This window comes from Hyla sarda, chromosome 3, assembly GCF_029499605.1.
Source record: "Hyla sarda isolate aHylSar1 chromosome 3, aHylSar1.hap1, whole genome shotgun sequence".
Lineage (NCBI taxonomy): Eukaryota > Metazoa > Chordata > Amphibia > Anura > Hylidae > Hyla > Hyla sarda.
This window is the reverse complement of record NC_079191.1, coordinates 270,915,259-270,933,947: the sequence shown is the minus strand read 5'-3', so window position 1 is coordinate 270,933,947 and position 18,689 is coordinate 270,915,259. Positions and strand designations below refer to the sequence as shown.

Sequence of the window (18,689 nt, the reverse complement as noted above, 5' to 3'; positions counted from 1 at the left end):
CCTAGGCCCAGGAGCACGATTTTTGACACTCCGGGCCTGTTGGCACCGGCTCTTCCCGGCACCCCTGTGGCGGTGGGTACCAGGGTAATAATTGGGGGTTAGTGCTAGCTGTTCTTGGGGCTAACGCTAAGCCCCGACTTAGTAATGGATTCCATCTATCAGACAGCCTCCATAACTAAGCCTGAATATTCAATAAAAAAGAAAACACAACACATTGGAAAAATTATTATTTTTTTAACCCCTTAAGGACTTAGCCCTTTTTCACCTTAAGGACTCGGCCGTTTTTTGCAATTCTGACCACTGTCACTTTAAACATTAATAACTCTGGAATGCTTTTACTTATCATTCTGATTCCGAAATAGTTTTTTCAGGACAAATTCTACTTTAACATAGTGGTAAATTTTTGTGGTAAATTGCATCCTTTCTTGGTGAAAAATCCCCAAATTTTATGAAAAAAATGAAAATTTAGCATTTTTCTAACTTTGAAGCTCTCTGCTTGTAAGGAAAATGGATATTCAAAATAAAAAATGTGTGGGTTCACATATACAATATGTCTACTTCATGTTTGCATCATAAAATTGATGAGTTTTTACTTTTGGAAGACACCAGAGGGCTTCAAAGTTCAGCAGCAATTTTCACATTTTTCACAAAATTTTCAAACTCACTATTTAAAATCTTCTTTTTTTACACTCGCATGTTCTTGTAGACCCAATTTTTGCAAGGGGTAAAAAGGAGAACATTTTTACTTCTATTTGAAACCCAATTTCTCTCGAGTAAGGACATACCTCATATGTCCATGTTAAGTGTTCGGCGGGTGCAGTAGAGGACTCAGAAGGGAAGGAGCGACAAATGGTTTTTGGGGGGCATGTCACCTTTAGGAAGCCCCTATGGTGCCAGAACAGCAAAAAAAAAAAAAACACATGGCATACCATTTTGGAAACTAGACCTCTTGGGGAACATAATAAGGGGTAAAGTGAACCTTAATACCCCACAGGTGATTCACGTCTTTTTCATATGTAAAAAAAATAAATAAATTTTTTACCTAATATGCTTGGTTTCCCAAAAATTTAACATTTTTAAAAAGGGTAATAGCAGGAAAAAAAAATTTGAAGCCCAATTTCTCCCGAAAACACGCCATATGGGGGTGAAAATTGCTCTACTGGTCTACTGGTGCACTACAGGTCTTAGAAGAGAAGGAGTCACATTTGGCTTTTTGAAAGCAAATTTTGCTCTGGGGGCATGCCACATTTAGGAAGCCCCTATGGTGCCATAACAGCAAAAAAAAACACATGGTATACCATTTTGGAAACTAGACCCCTCGGGGAACGTAACAAGGGGTAATGTGAACCTTATTACCCCACAGGTGTTTCACGACTTTTGCATATGTAAAAAAAATATATATGTTTTTTACCTAAAATGCTTGGTTTCCCAAATATTTTACATTTTTAAAAAGGGTAATAGTAAAAAATACCCCCCAAAATTTGTAACACAATTTCTCCCGAGTACGGCGATACTCCATATGTGACCCTAAACTGTTGCCTTGAAATACGACAGGGCTCCAAAGCGAAAGAGCGCCATGCACATTTGAGGCCTACATTAGGGACTTGCATAGGTGGGGACATAGGGGTATTCTACTCCAGTGATTCCCAAACAGGGTGCCTCCAGCTGTTGTAAAACTCCCAGCATGCCTGGACAGTCAGTGGCTGTCTGGCAATACTGGGAGTAATTGTTTTGCAACAGCTGGAGGCTCCGTTTTGGAAACAGTGGCGTACCAGATGCTTTTCATTTTTATTGGGGAGGGGGGCTGTGTAGGGGTATGTGTATATGTAGTGTTTTTTACTTTTTATTTTATTGTGTGTTAGTGTAGTGTTTTTAGAGTACATTTACACGGGTGGGGGTTCACAGTAGTTTCTCGCTGGCAGTTTGAGCTGCGGCAGAAAATTTGCCACAGCTCAAACTTGCAGCCGGATACTTACTGTAAACCTCCGCCCATGTGAGTGTACCCTGTACATCCGGCTGTTGCAAAACTACAACTCCCAGCATGTACGGTCTATCAGTGCATGCTGGGAGTTGTAGTTTTGCAACAGCTGGAGGCATACTACTTTGGCTGGGGATGCTGGGGATTGTAGTTATGCAACAGCTGGAGACACACTGGTTTGCTACTTAACTCAGTGTTTCACAACCAGTGTGCCTCCAGCTGTTGCAAAACTACAACTCCCAGCATGTACGATGCATGCTGGGAGTTGTAGTTTGCAACAGCTGGAGGCACACCGGTCGTGAAACACTGAGTTAAGTAAAAAAAACTCTGTTTCACAACCAGTGTGCCTTCAGCTGTTGCAAAACTACAACTCTCAGCAGTCACCGACAGCCAATGGGCATGCTGGGAGTTGTAGTTATGCAACCAGCAGATGCACCACTATAACTCCCAGCATGCACTTTAGCTGATTGTGCAAGCTGGGAGTTGTAGTTATACAACAGCTGAAGGTACACTTTTCCATAAAAAAAATGTGTCTCCAGCTGCTGCAAAACTATAAGTCCCAGCATGCCCATAAGGGAATGCTGGGAGTTGTGGTGGTCTGCCTCCTGCTGTTGCAGAACTGCAGCTCCCAGCATGCCCTTTTTGCATGCTGGGAGCTGTTGCTAAGCAACAGCAGGAGGCTGTCACTCACCTCCAACTGCTGCTCCCGCACACGTCAGTCCCTCGTCGCCGCCGTCGCTCCTGCGGCCCCGATCCCAACATTGATGACGTTCTCATACGTCATGAGTCCTTAAGGACTCTGAAATGAAGACGAATGAGAACGTCATGAGTCCTTAAGGGGTTAAAAAACACTCCCCCACAGCCCTCGTTAACCATTTTATTAAAATCTAAAAAATCCAGTTCATCTGTGGCAATCCATCTGCATACACAGATCTGAAACGAGAAGAAAGAGAAAAACACAAAAAAAATGGGTTAGGACATTTCTCTGCAGGGGAGAGCGCCCATAATGCAATGTCTACCTAAACAGTGAGCCTCCAATTGGTGCAAAACTACAACTCCCAGCCTTTGGCTGTCTGGGCATGCTGGGAGTTGTAGTTTAGCAACAGCTGGAGTCTCCCTGTCTGGGTAGACAAAGGCAGAAGGGTCTGTTCACATTATCCAATACGGACAAAGTTAACAGAGCCTTATACCCTTGCCAGTCTGGATCGCGTCTGTAGCTCCGCCCCTAATGATGTAATCACTAGGGGCGGAGCTAAACTGACATGCAGGGACTGGACGGAGGTAAGGGGACTTCTCCATCTTCTGTATACACTATATCTATAGATAGCTGTATACAGTGTATACCATCCAAAGGGTTAACGTACACTGTCCAGTAGTGTAAGGTAACTCTTTCCTTGCCGCGCTGGCTTAGCGCACAGCTCAGCAAGGGGTTAAGTGAGCCAGCAATGTGTATACTGTATACACATTGCAGGCTCACTGTAAGTTCTTGCTGGGCAGTATGTTTACGATGTATATACAGTGACCCCCCCGACATACGATGGCCCCGACATATGATCAAATCGACAAGCGATGGCCTCTCAGAGGGCAATGCATGTTGATGTCAGCATCGACATACGATGCTTTTTTATGTCGGGGCCATCGCATTAACCGCTTAAGGACCCAGCCATTTTACACCTTAGGACCCGGCCATTTTTTGCACATCTGACCACTGTCACTTTAAACATTAATAACTCTGAAATGCTTTTAGTTATCCTTCTGATTCCGAGATTGTTTTTTCGTGACATATTCTACTTTAACTTAGTGGTAAAATTTTTTGGTAACTTGCATCCTTTCTTGGTGAAAAATCCCAAAATTTGATGAAAAATTTGAAAATTTAGCATTTTTCTAACTTTGAAGCTCTCTGCTTGTAATGAAAATGGATATTCCAAATATTATTTTATTTTATTCACATATACAATATGTCTACTTTATATTTGCATCATAAAATTGACGAGTTTTTACTTTTGGAAGACATCAGAGGGCTTCAAAGTTCAGCAGCAATTTTCCAATTTTTCACAAAATTTCCAAAATCACAATTTTTCAGGGACCAGTTCAGGTTTGAAGTGGATTTGAAGGGTCTTGATCTTAGAAATACCCCACAAATGACCCCATTATAAAAACTGCACCCCCCAAAGTATTCAAAATGACATTCAGTCAGCATTTTAACCCTTTAGGTGTTTCACAGGAATAGCAGCAAAGTGAAGGAGAAAATTCACAATCTTCATTTTTTACACTCGCATGTTCTTGTAGACCCAATTTTTGAATTTTTACAAGGGATAAAAGGAGAAAATGTATACTTATATTTGTAGCCCAATTTCTCTCGAGTAAGCACATATCTCATATGTCTATGTAAAGTGTTCGGCGGGCACAGTAGAGGGCTCAGAAGGGAAGGAACGACAAGGGGATTTTGGAGCGTACGTTTTTTCTGAAATGGTTTTTGGGGGGCATGTTGCATTTAGGAAGCACCTATGGTGCCAGAACAGGAAAAAAAAAACACATGGCATACCATTTTGGAAACTATACCCCTTGAGGAACGTAACAAGGAATAAAGTGAGCCTTAATACCCCACAGGGGTTTCACGACTTTTGCATATGTAAAAAAATTTCAATAAAATGTGTGTTTCCCTCCAAATTTCACATTTTTGCAAGGGTTAATATCAGAAAATACCCCCCAAAATTTGTAACCCCATCTCTTCTGAGTATGGAGGTACCCCATAAGTTGACATGAAGTGCATTATGGGCGAACTACAATGCTCAGAAGAGAAGGAGTCATATTTGGCTTTTTGAGAGCAAATTTTGCTTGGGGGCATGTCGCATTTAGGAAGCCCCTATGGTACCAGGACAGCAAAAAATACCCACATGCCATACCATTTTGGAAACTAGACCCCTTGAGGAACGTAACAAGGGGTACAGTGAGCATTTACCCCCCCACTGATGTCTGTCAGATCTTTGGAACAGTGGGCTGTATAAAATTTTTAATTTGCGCAGCCCACTGTTCCAAAGATCTGTCAGACACCAGTGGGGTGTAAATTCTCACTGCACCCCTCATTACATTCCGTGAGGGGTGTAGTTTCCGAAATGGGGTCACATGTGGTTTTTTTTTTTGCGTTTGTCAAAACCGCTGTAACAATCAGCCACCCCTGTGCAAATCACCTCAAATGTACATGGTGCACTCTCCCTTCTGAGCCTTGTTGTGCGTCCCCAGAGCACTTTGCGCCCACATATGGGGAATCTCCGTAGTCGGGAGAAGTTGCATTACAAATTTTGGGGGGCTTTTTTCCCTTTTACCTCTTGTCAAAATGAAAAGTATAGGGCAACACCAGCATGTTAGTGTAAAAAATTAATTTTTTTACACTAACATGCTGGTGTAGACCCCAACTTCACCTTTTCATAAGGGGTGAAAGGAGAAAAAGCCCCCCAAAATTTGTAAGGCAATTTCTCCCGAGTACGGCGATACCCCATATGTGACCCTAAACTGTTGCCTTGAAATACGACAGGGCTCCGAAGTGAGAGCGCCATGCGCATTTAAGGCCTGAATTAGGGATTTGCATAGGGGTGGACATAGGGGTATTCTACGCTAGTGATTCCCAAACAGGGTGCCTCCAGCTGTTGCAAAACTCCCAGCATGCTTGGACAGTCAACGGCTGTCCGGCAATACTGGGAGTTGTTGTTTTGCAACAGCTGGAGACTCCATTTTGAAAACAGTGGCGTACCAGACGTTTTTCATTTTTATTGGGGAGGGGGGCTGTTTAGGGGTATGTGTATATGTAGTGTTTTTTACTTTTTATTTTATTTTGTGTTAGTGTAGTGTAGTGTTTTTAGGGTGCAGTCACACGGGCGGGGGTTACAGCGATTTTCCCGCTGCGAGTTTGAGCTGCCGCGCAAAATTTGCTGCATCGCAAACTTGCAGCCTGATACTCACTGTAAGCCCCCTGCCCTTGTGAATGTACCCTGTACATTCACAGGGGGGGAACCTTCAGCTGTTGCAAAACTACAACTCCCAGCATGCACAGTCTATCAGTGCATGCTGGTAGTTATAGTTTTGCAACAGCTGGAGGCACACGGGTTGGGAAACACTGAGTTAGGAAACAGACAATGTTTCCCAACCAGTGTGCTTCCTGTTGTTGCAAAACCAAAACTCCCAAACATTCTCAGGCATGCTGGGAGTAGTAGTTTGGCAACATCTTTAGAGCCAGATGTTGCCGAACTACAACTCCCAGCATGCTTGGAGTTGTAGTTTGCAACATCTGGAGGACTACAGTTTGCAGACCACTAATACAGTGGTTCCCAATCTGTGCCCTTCCAGATGTTGCAAAACTACAACTCCCAGTATGCCAAAACTGTCCAGGCATGCTGGGAGTTGTAGTTCTGCAACATCTGAAGGGCCAGATGTTACAGAACTACAATTCCCAGCATGCCTGGACAGTAAGGGCATGCTGAGAATGTGTAGTTTTGCAACATCTGGATGGGCACAGTGGTCTCCAAACTGTGGACCTCCAGATGTTGCAAAACTGCAACTCCCAGCATGCCCAGATGCCAAGGGCTGTCTGGGCATGCTGGGCATGCTGGGAGTTGTAGTATATAGGGTCCCAATACAGCAATGCATGTCGCTTTACGGCGACGTGCATTGCTGTAGAGGGCCCGACCGCGGCTGAAGATCTACTCACCTGTCGCCGCCGCCATCTTCCTCGCCGGGATCCGGGTCTTCTGGGACGAGGTAAGTACCGGGGCCGGTCCCCAGCACTCCCCCGTCCCCAGCCGTGTTCTCCAGTCTTCCTCCCGTCCTCTCCGGACTTCCAGGGGCCGGGCAGAACGGGAGGAAGTAACCGCCCCCCCCTCTTGCGATTGGTCGGTTAACTAACCGAAGAATCGCAGGGGATCGGAGGAGGTGGCAGGCTTGCCACCTCGCTCCTATACTTCAGCATGGTCCTGGCTGTCTGTGACAGCCGGGATCATGCGAAATTACCGGGCTGTCGGGTCCCAGAGACCCGATCAGCCCGGTATCGCCGCAGATCGCAAGGGCGATTTCCCTTGCGATTTGCGGCGATCGCCGACATGGGGGGCCTACATGGCCCCCCTCGGTGTTTGCCCTGGATCCCTGCTGAAGGATTTTGGCAGGGATCCGCTTCCGATCTCCGCCGGGTGAGCGGTGGAGACCAGGAAAAGACATGACGTATGCATAAGTCATGGGTCCTGAAGAGGTTAAGGATAGGCCACAAGAATGATTTTCTCTGGGGAGCTCAATCCTACACTGTTCTCTTGCCAGTACTCTCTCTCTCTCTCTCTGTCTATATTTCAAACATTACGTCCCAAGTGCCCTTCTGTTCAGTGCTCTTTTGTGACTGAAGAGTACAAAAGTGGCAATACATGGCAAAATAGCACCAAATGCACTCAGAAAAGAAAGGTGCTTAAGTGGGCACTGTCAGGTACAAAAACTTTTTATATGTTGGACATCTTGGCAAAACATTAACCTTTCTAATACACATCATAAGAACATTTTATTTCCTTTGTATAGAATTATTTTTTTTTTTTTGAGAAAACCTAAAGGAAAAGAACCCCACTACCTGTAAGTGTATATAGCTACTGTAATGACCTTAAAGCACCACTCCTGCCCGTAGGGTACTACGACTTGGCTTCATTCACTTCAATGTAACTGAGCTGCAAAACCACACACAAATGTGGTGCAATTTTTTTTAAAGAAATCAGCTGTTTTTCTAATGCTGGATAATCTTTATAATGTGCACTCCCAATATCATTAAATACATCAGTCACTTCAAAGACTAATATGAAAATATACCATTTTTATTTACATAAATTTAAAAAATATACATCTAAAATGGAACCCACACTCAGTGAGGAATAGAAAAAAATGACACCCCATGCTAAAAACACAATATAGCCTTAGGGTACATTCCCACACGGCGTATTTGCTGCGTATTTGCTGCTGCGTATTTTATTTTCTCTGTTGAAGTCAATGGGTAGGAAAATACGCAGCACCAAATACGCAGCAAATACGCAGCAAAATACGCCGTGTGGGAACGTACCCTTATACAGAGTCCACTGCACCAGCCTCTAAATAATGCAAAAAAAAGTGTTACAAAAATAAATTATGTGCTAGTGCAACAAGAAGAGACAATGCATGGAGCTATATAACCAAAAAAGTCTAATAAAGCAATAGTGCTTACATAATACGGCTAACTGGCATAGGAGAGACAGGGCTGCGGCCCAGTACGGAGTGGTATCACTGCAGAAATCAAAAGCCGGTTGAGGAACAAGATTCTCTGATCTGACAAAGCAACTAAAATGTAACCTTGCAGCCTTGATTCTTAGCATCATGTCTGGAGGAAACCAGGGGCTGCTCATCAACTGCATCACATGCTGTGGGGGTGTTTTTTAGCAGATGGGACAGAAAGACTGATCAGGGTTGAAAGAAAGCTGAATGGAGCAAAGTACACAGATGTTCCTAATAAAAACCTGATCCAGAGTGCTTAAAAAGGTACTCCGCTGCTCAGGGTTTGGAACAAACTGTTCAGAAAACTGGAGCCGGGAGCTTGTGATGTCATAGGCCCGCCCCTCATGACATCACGCCCCGCCCCTCAATGCAAGTCTATGAGAGGGGGCGTGACAGCTTTCACGCCCCCTCCCATAGACTTGCATTGAGGGGGCGGGGTGTGACATCATGAGGGGGCAGGGCTAAGACGTCACAAGCTCCCGGCGCCGGCTATAGCATTTGGAACAGTTTGTTCCAAACGCTGAGCAGCAGAGTACCCTTTAAAACCTCAGACTGAGCTGAAGGTTTAGCTTTCAGCAAGGCAATGGCCCTAAGCACACAGCCAAGACAACACAGAATTGGCTTAGGGACAACTCTGTAAATGTCCTTGAGTGGCTAAGCCACAGCCCTGACTTGAACCCAATCAAACATCTCTGGAGAGACCTGAAAATGGTTTCCATGGATGGTCCCCATCCAACCTGGCACAAAATCCCCAAATCCAGGTGTACCAACCTTGTGACATTATACCCAAGAACACTGGAGACTGTAATGGCTTCCGAATGTGCTTCAACTAAGTACTGAGTAAGGGGTCTGAGTGCAATATTAAAATTTTTACTTTTCAATACATTAGCAAAGATGTCCAACATTCTGTTCTCACTCTGTCATTATGGGGTATTGAGTGCAATTTGAGAAAAAGAGTTACCGTAGCCTGAAAATAAGTCTGCTATACTCTATGTATTGCAATAGAGTAGGGGCAAATCAAGTATTGCAATAGAGTAGGGGCAAATCAAGCATTGCAGAATAGTCTATGTTTCTAGGAAAAAATTGCATAGAGGTAAGACCAGCCCACATAATGTTCCAGAGATAAGAAAACAAGGACATGAAGAGACATCTGTTGTTAAAATGGAGAAGTTATTTTCCTATGCTAACTTATAGAGAAGTAAAATTGCCATGCAAAACACCTGAGAGCAAAATACTGCAACCAGCAACATGGTTCAGCTCCTACAACTGTGTATGTGGATCTGCTGGCGTAAGTATTTTTATTTTCATTTATTTATAAAATGTTATTTTTTCAGCATTCTGTCATGGATTCCTTTGTATTTTTTATTTGGGGATATTTCTTGCTCTCACTTTGTGGTAGGCTGAGTATTGACTGATGGCATCAGAATAACCTTTGAGTCATAAACCTCTAGAGAATAAATTCTCTCCGATAAAGACAAATCATTCCATTTTATGTGCTATATATGTGTGAATCTGGGCATATGTTTTGCATTCCATTTTACTTTTGTAGCTTTAATCTTGTAAATTGGCTGCACATCTTCATTTACTTTGTTTTATACACTTTATGGGAGAGAATAATGGAAACCTGTGTAGAAGACAAGTGGAGTAGTTTCCCATATCAATCAGATTGTGTTCATCATTATTCAGAGGCTTTTTTTTTTTAAATGAATGAAGCAATCTGATTGGTTGCTATGGGTGACTGCACCACTCTTTCTCTGCGCGGGTTTTGATAAATCTCCCCATATATGTGCCTGCAGAAATAAGTGGTTCTGTCCATCTCTATAACGTTGCATGCTGATCAAATGTAAGCATGCATGTTTATGGGAAATCAGATTAAAAAAGACCATATCATCTGTTTTCCAGGTCTGCTAAATAAAGGCATGTTTCTTAGTATGTACCTTTTCATATAGGGGGGATTTACGAAGGATGGTGTGAAATTTCAACGGCTTTAGAGCACAAATGTTGCGGCAAAAGTTGAATATCTTGAATATCTATTACTCTGTTTACCTGGTGCTCATGCTTTACCAGTTTTCTTTCTGGAGTCACGACCAAAAGCATAGCAAGATTACCCTACAAGGCCGGGGCTTTAAAGATCCTCTGACCCAGTTGTCTACCCATCACACATTGGTCCTTGTCAAATCCTTACACTTGCACATTTTCTTGATTCCACCAACAACTTTAAGAAGTGACTTTTCACTTGCTGCTTAAAGAGGTACTCTGCCCCAAAGGATAGGGGATAAGATCTCTGATCGCGGGGGTCCTGACGCTGAGACCCCCTTTGATCTCTGCTGAGGCACCCCAGACATCCGGTGACTAGCGATGTGGCGCTGAAGTCACGGCCACGCCCCCTCCCATAGGCTTGCATTGAGGGGGCGTGACCATGCCGTCACGAGCCTCCGGTGCCACAGCCGGTGTTCTAAACGAACGCCAGATGCTGCAGGGAGATCTCGGGGGTCCTGGCAGCAGAACCCCTGCAATTAGACATCTTATCCCCTATTCTTTTGATAGAGGATAAGATGTCTCCCACTCTTTGACAAGACACCATCATTTTATTCAGTTCACCTGCAAGTGGTTTTAATGTTGTGGTTAATCGATTGTACAGTATTCATATAACTGCATATTTATGCCTTCGAAGACCTTCCTTGTTTGGCCTATAGAATACGTCAAAGCACTGATATACATATTTTTTGTTTCTACAGACTTATCCTGGAGTATGTAGTCTTAATGTAGTCATAATGTGATTTTAATGACTATATAAACAGTTATAAGTGTCAGCACTGTAAAATGTACCCAGTTTTTGGAACTAGTCTTTTGTTATTTCTCTTTTAGACATATCTTCTGTACTCATGACGTTGGAAGTCAAAAGGGTTGTTTTCAGCTCTTTGGACTTCAGCACAATGTTGCATTGGAGTACAACATGCGATGGACAACCTACCTGTAAATATGAATTGCAGTACAAGGTGTATGTATCTCATTTATATATCTTACACTTGAATGGTGTTGTTTTTATTATTTTTCTCTTAGGAGATATTTCTACTGGGTGCTGTAGAAGTGATCTCAGTATTTCGGAAAGCATGGATTGAAAATCCTAAACAAGTTTGAGATATTTTTGTTAAATGGAGCTCTCTGTACCTACTAAGCAAATAAACACTGTTAGACATGATTGTTGAAAAAAAAATTACAGAAGAATAACTACATAAAAACATTCAATATATATAGACTGTCATGGGCAAAAAGAAAGTACACCCACCTTGGATTTTATGTCATGATTTATCAGGGTCCAGTCTCTGGTGGCAGTGACTTTACATTATTTTACTGTGCATTTTACATGATTTTACTTTTAAATGTGAATTCAAGTAGAGAAAACAGACATGGTCGCACATCTACATTTTGTATTTTGTTCTAATTGCTTCTCAGCATAAATTCAAAAACTAACAGGTTGTTAGTATACATTTTGATCAAAAAGTACAAGCCCACTCGCCACGTCAAGGCCACCTATTTAGAGTGGGCTCTTGTAAAAGGGGTTTGTGGCTTGTGGCCTGTTGGTGCAGACAAAGGCTTTGGTTATAACTCAGGTTTTGCTCAAGCAATGCACTTTAGTTTTTTAAAAAGGCCTCAAAAATAAAAGAAGCAATCTGAATGGCTGCTATTCCTCTGAACGTGTTTTGATAATTCTCCCCCTAAGTCTCTATGCCCTGCACCAAGGATGTACTTTCTGTATCCTCACAGTCTTTACTGACTTGTTACATAGTCACTAATGTGCAGGTCCAATTTCAGTGTGCAACACTATGCAGTTCTTCACTGCGCCAGACCTACCCACCCGGATGTCAGTGATGTCTCAGATTATCCCCTCCTATACTATGAGTGCCCTGAACTGGTTTCTGCTTTGACTATTCGTGGGACTGACATATTCCCATCACTCAACATCCCAATGAGTAGATGGACTCCACTGGTTTTCTCAGTCGCTGCCTACTTGCAATTGATGGCTCTGCTATACCTAGACGATCTGTAGCAGTCACCTATATAATTATGACAGTACAGGCAAGTAAAGCCTCATCACTGTACTCTTTTCATAACAGTACACAATCACAGGCTGACAGGAAAACCACCTATTTTATGTGGGCAACGAACCCACTGAAAGTACTGTCACCAACCACCACACATCAATCGCAGTCTATCTTAGGGCTTCCAGTGCTAGCCCCAGCAGTCTGATGTCACAGCCACATGGCACCCAGGGAGAAACTAACCCCAATTGCTACATTTCCAAGCTGTACAGTAACCGCAGCAAGCACAGTAATACTAGCACAAGGAAAAGACGCACAGCAAAACATTTTGCAATGACACCTGCAAAGAAACAGTAACAGTAAACAGTAACAAAGTATAAAAGACAGTATAATTCTTGGTGGCCATTTAAAGGATAGTGACCGCTAAGTCTTACACAGTTTAAGTTTCATCCTTCTAACACATTCCTTGGATTCATCTGTGCAGTGATTGAAGATGAGGACAGTACACATCAATTTACTATATCACATCTGTGCTGCTCTACCCAAGCTAGGGCCGCTATCAGAGGCTTGTTCCAAATTAAACATAAAAAAGGGCCCCTTGCTGCTGGTTCTGCTCCCCACTTTTGCAATTCCTGGGGACCCAGACTTTTGGCAATATGGGGCCCCAAAATTTCTGATGATGCTCCTGGCCTCAGCCTATAGAAGGTTAATGAAGATAATATATTATGGCCTGGGGGTTGTCAGTCAATACTGAAGGGATTGTTTACAAATTAGACTGCCTAAGACTTCCTGATAGCCCAAATGATTCCTAGCTGGTCATGTATATGGCATATGTGCTACAACTGGAGCTATATACAGGGTCATCTTTGTGTTATGCATGATGGTGGTTTATGGAGTTTTAGGGCACAGGATCCCTTTAAAATTCATTCCCTCAAGCAATTTAAAGTGTCACTTTAAAAAACTTTTTTTAAAGGATTTTTTAAAATGTTCACATCAGCGTTGTTTAAATCTGTTAGGAAATGTCCGTTTTGACACATAACACAGGTCACTCATAATGGATATAAAAATCATGTTAACGGAAGTAAAATGGTAAATGATTATGTTAAGCTTGCATACAAAATTACAGACCATTAACATCCGTTTCTCTCCATTATGTCATTGTTTATTTTTTTTTCTGAGCATGCTCAGTAGAAATAACAATAATAATAATAAATAATAACAATATCAAAATAACAAATAACAAAAAATGTTTTAATTGGTTTGGGTCTGGGTCTTCAAGACCCCTACCAATCGCTTAAACAAGCTGGGAGAAGTTCCTCTAATCACTTCTCCCCCCCATCTTACTGTTCGCTGCATAGGACCGATTCTATAGCAAGTCTATGGAGCCCATCTTACACATGGAAAATCAAGATGGAAGATAAGTGCATAGCTTAGCACTTCTTCTGGCTCTTTCTATCGATAAGCGGGGTTGAACACCCAGGTTTTGACCATCTAAAAGTTTTGTCACGTCTCTATGATATGTAAAAATATATATTTTTAAATAATAGTGATACTTCAAGGGTATATTCACAAGCTGCTGGTTATGGCACTTGGCTGTGAATGAAAAGTTCCTCCCATGCTTCTGAATGGGTTGTTTCTGTAGAAAGTTCTTTGATTATTGAAAGCCATATTCAGATGAATGAGAAACCTGCTGATATTAGACTTTTCCCTATTTTTTATCCCATCATCAACAATAAGATTTTTCAATATATAAGAGCAGTGTGGTCCGGCACTTAACGAAACTAGGGTAAGTCCGCTGTGGGAGTTAGAAGCTTACAAGCAATGGATATGCGGTGGTGCAGTGTCCATAGTAGCAAATGGCAATGGGACATTTGCTACTACGGACAATAAGATTTTGACTATTGTATCATGCAAGTTTACTTTATCAATGACAGTATAGGTTGCATATATATATATATATATATATATATATATATATATATATTAGAGAAAGCTGGCAGTACATGTAACTAATTCTGGCCACTAGATGGCATCTAAGACATACATAACTAGTAAATGTACAAAAGATACAGCAACAGTCTGCAAATTCCAAGACCCATGTGAACACTGAATATATAAATAATCTTGAACTCTATTACGTCTATATTTACTATAAGTGTAAAAGTGAACAAAGTTTGATCAAATTGTGTTAGCCCACATGCCTTGAAGTCAATGTGATCTCATCAGATTAAACCCTAACATTTGGTTGTGCATTCTACCCATCTGTCCAAGATTTTTTTTAGGTAGAGCAGAGTATGGCTGGATCCAACATTCCCTGAAAGCTAAGGAAGCACTTACCTTTTTTTGTACATATAATATTTACTGGACACCAGTATTCCTGCAGAATTATTTGTTTAATCCCAGCCCAGCTACATTTGTAAATTTAATTACTATAGCTGGGTCATGTGAACATCTGTCTGACAACTAGTAAATTACATACTCTAATGTGTAGCGAGAAGGTTAGTATCATCTAAGAGTTTCTGACTTCCTGTGAACCTCAGGATTACTTCATCGCCTATCTGTTCCCACCTGGCAGCTCATAGACCACTTCTCCACCTAGCTTCACCCTTCTTGTTTCTTTGTATGTTCTCCATGCACAGAAAGCTGTTGAAGATAGAATCTCTGTGCTCTCTATGAGACCTGCAATACAGGGATATAGTAGGTGAGTCCATGTAAAGAGTGGGCCTCAGAGTCATTGAGGTGGACACTGATTGGAGATGGATCACTCAGGGCCACTAGACTGCCCAGTTATGTAGAGCCCTGTTCCCGGCCGAAGATACTACGATCACCCTGCACAGCGAGACTGAATCATACATCACTATTATGGATCATAACACTAGTGACAAGTTCCCTTTAAAAGACTAAAGAGGAATTTACTGACTGTTAGTATAGCCACAAGCACATTGAAAAATAAGGAAAAAAATTTGCTTCTGTATTCATGTATTACAGGAAATAAAATCTCAATAAATTATACAATATATATATATATACGATTATAAATACTATGTTTTGTATCAATTTTAAGATATGGAGACAGTGAGTGGCAAAAGAAAAGAGACTGTGAAAAAAGCAAGAACTTCTGCAATATGACAGCAGAAATATTGAAGAAAGAACATGTAGATGAAAAGATATTTGCCCGAGTGAGAGCGAAGACTAATAACAATGCTACATCTTCATGGAAAATTAGTAAAGAATTTCAAGTCTTACGAGAAAGTAAGTTGATGAAATCTTGATTTGTTTGGCCTGAGATATATAAAACTATAATTTTATTCATTCTTTGGTAGCTACATCGCAAATTGAACTACAACATGAGAATTTGATAAGGATTAGAAATACAAGTTCTGTAATTTGTATAAGTGTGCTCGGCCTGTTGTCTCACACTTGTATATGCTACAGAATATCGTTGTGACTGTTAATATTATTATAATTTTAGACAGATATACATTATTCTTTTATATTGATACAAATGCACAATTTACCCATTGTGGGGTCCCAGTGTGACTTCTATTTTAGACCACAGAGCCCATCCTAAGTATAGAACACATATCTTATGAAAAGGATGAGATGGTGGATGTCATTTTATAAAGGGGGGGAATGAACAGCCCTCCAATATTTTAATCTTTATACTCCCAAATGAAATGTAGAACGAAAAGAAGACAACAGCTGCCGAAAATGTACCTGTCCTCATTCAAATTCACAGCGGGAAACACACTGCTAACTTGCAATGAAATCCGCTAATGTAAACAAGCCCTTAGGGTGTATTTACACATATTTGATGCTGCAGATTTGAAGCTGCAAATTGTATGCAGAAAATTTCAATTCAAACTAAATGATTGAACACCGTTTTAAATCTGCAGCATAAAAAATGTAGCAGATCCTGTGTGTGTGAATACACCTTTAAAGCCATGATATTTCACTGTGGCCTAGAAGAGGAAGTACCATAAAACAACATGTTATGCAAACACTGTATTGTAGTCTATCAGTGCTGTCATTGCTGTTACTAATAGTAGCTTGGCTTGGTTAATCATTTCCAATATGAGACATATCACTTTTCTTCTGGTGTTCTAGTCTCGAAATGGTAATTTTAATAACACACATGACATTCATATTTTATGATGAACATAATAAATCTTTGTGTGATGCGGAAGTACAGGCCATACCCCCTAACGGAAAAAATGCCCCAATAAACGTATTGGAGTTCACATCATAAACAAGGAAGTTCCCCCATGCACAGTGTCAGCAAACTTTTGCCAATAAACAGTATTCTGTTCCCGGTAATAACCAGTACTACCAACAGAGGGCTACCTAAAAGACAATGCTCAGAGTCTTCGAGATCTCTTCCTACTGGTAGATTCCTAGAACATCCAGCAGATAACAAAGTATATTCTCATTTTCTATATAGCAACTAGTCAGATGCCATGTTTTATTTGTGTTCTGAATTTGTTCTGATTTTCTAAATATATGTGGATCTCTTCTTTCTTTTAGCAAACATTAGCGCCCCAGCGGTGACTGTGACACCTTCCTCACACACCATATTAGTAGATATCACTGCCCCACTGCTGTTATATCACATCAAATATGCTGGCACTGACTATCAGAAGAAAATATCTTTTCTTATTAAGCTGTCCTCTTCATCAAAGGTAAGGCCTGGAATATCACATAAAAAACAAAGAAGCATATAGAATTGTCTGCTAATAGTAACTTTACAAGAAATGGAAAGAATGAGCTGCACTCACCACGGATGATTTTCAAAAGGAGTGGAGTTTATTTCATCGGTGCTATACATAACTACAGGAGGGAAGGGAGGGGGAGCGGACATCAGCTCCGTAGAGCTGACCAGAAGCGACGATTTGTCGCTTCTGGTCAGCTCTACGGAGCTGATGTCCGCTCCCCCTCTCTTGCCTCATGTCGTTATGTATAGCACCGATGAATAAACTCCACTCCTTTTGAAAATCATCCGTGGTGAGTGCAGCTCATTCTTTCCATTTCTTGTCTACTATGTCTTGCAATCCCTCCGCTTGCACCTCCACCTGTTTTTCATACCTGGTCTATTTTTTGCATTACTATTTCCTGCTTAAAGATTTTTGTAATTTTTGCCTTCGGCATTTTTCCATTTTTATTGGCCTAACTGCATTTTTCTGTGCTCTCCTGTGCCGGGTTGCTTTTTCTATACATACGGTAGTAACTTTATGCCTACGGTCATTAATAGCTTTTTGGTGTCTTCCGAGAATTATTCATTTCAGCTACTACTAAAATAGAAATAGCTTACAGCTAAAAACAGATGTATTACCAAGATAAGTAAGTGTATAGCTAACGAAACTCCCATGAGTCATTCTGTTGAGTAAGGTAAATATTAGTGGTATTTTGATGAATCACACTAGAAAATATTATGTCCATGAAACTGCATTCCTGCATTTCTTCTTTAGCGCAGTTTCACTTGAAAACAATAGAGGCACATTAATATGTCAGTATCATGGCCATTAGAAGAGACTGAACTGTGGGTCTAATGACTTGTAGTGACAGGATCATAGATGGTACAGGTGAGGAGCATCGGTGTAATGGTAACAGGTAGACAAAAAGATGAGGGTATGAGTCTGCCATTTGGGATAGAATGGGGAAGGGATAGTACCACAGTACAGTAGTAAGTCACAAGTAACCATGACTAAGGATCGCACAGATCCGAAACGCGTCGGCGTTCTTGTCCCTATGCTGCATGTTTTTATGACTCAATAAAGCTGAAGAATTTTTGCATCCTAAAGCGCTGGACATTTCCATTATTTCCTGTTAAGTCACAAGTAATGTCTAAATCAGTTTAGATCTATAGAGCCTTTTAGCAAGTAATTGATTCAAATCAAGTGTCATAACCTCATTCCTCTATTCTACTAGTGGTCAAATATTGAATCAGAAAAAAAGGCTGAAGTTCTGGTCCAGTCCAATCTGCTTTAGGGTCCTTTTAGGTAACTGAACAGCTTCAAGGATAAAAGCACTGGTCTTGCTGATGCTTTACCCATCTTGAGGATCTTACAGACAGGGCTGCGTGATGATCACTGGATTGTTCTTGCGCCATAATATTTGTTGGCTTCACTTATAAATGGGGAGAAATACAGCCGGTAAACAAGTACTGCTTACTCGGCTGAAATGATGCGTCAGCTGACAGACAAGCATTTGCTTGCTCATTGGCTGATCGCTGGGCCAGTTACAAAGGGAAATATTGGCCTTTTTTAGCTGACAATAGTCAGATGCAATAAGGCTCTTACTTGTTTTTTAGACAGATTAAACTTCCTACATCGTGTCACGATTACCATTCTTTGATGTGTATCTGAAGTAACTATTACTGCCTTCATAATCTTGCTAAAACT

The 18,689-nt window shown here is 41.3% G+C and overlaps 1 protein-coding gene across 2 annotated transcripts in view; it reads left to right on the top strand.

The window, feature by feature from the left end:
• Nucleotides 1–18,689, top strand: part of LOC130360755 (interleukin-10 receptor subunit alpha-like) — a 41,770-nt gene that overhangs the window by 4,050 nt on the left and 19,031 nt on the right. For both annotated transcript variants that reach the window (XM_056563327.1, XM_056563328.1), the window contains exons 2-4: nt 11,117–11,249; nt 15,356–15,543; nt 16,816–16,970. In XM_056563327.1, the coding sequence (XP_056419302.1) occupies nt 11,117–11,249; nt 15,356–15,543; nt 16,816–16,970 (476 nt within the window). The remainder of the gene's footprint in view (nt 1–11,116; nt 11,250–15,355; nt 15,544–16,815; nt 16,971–18,689) is intronic.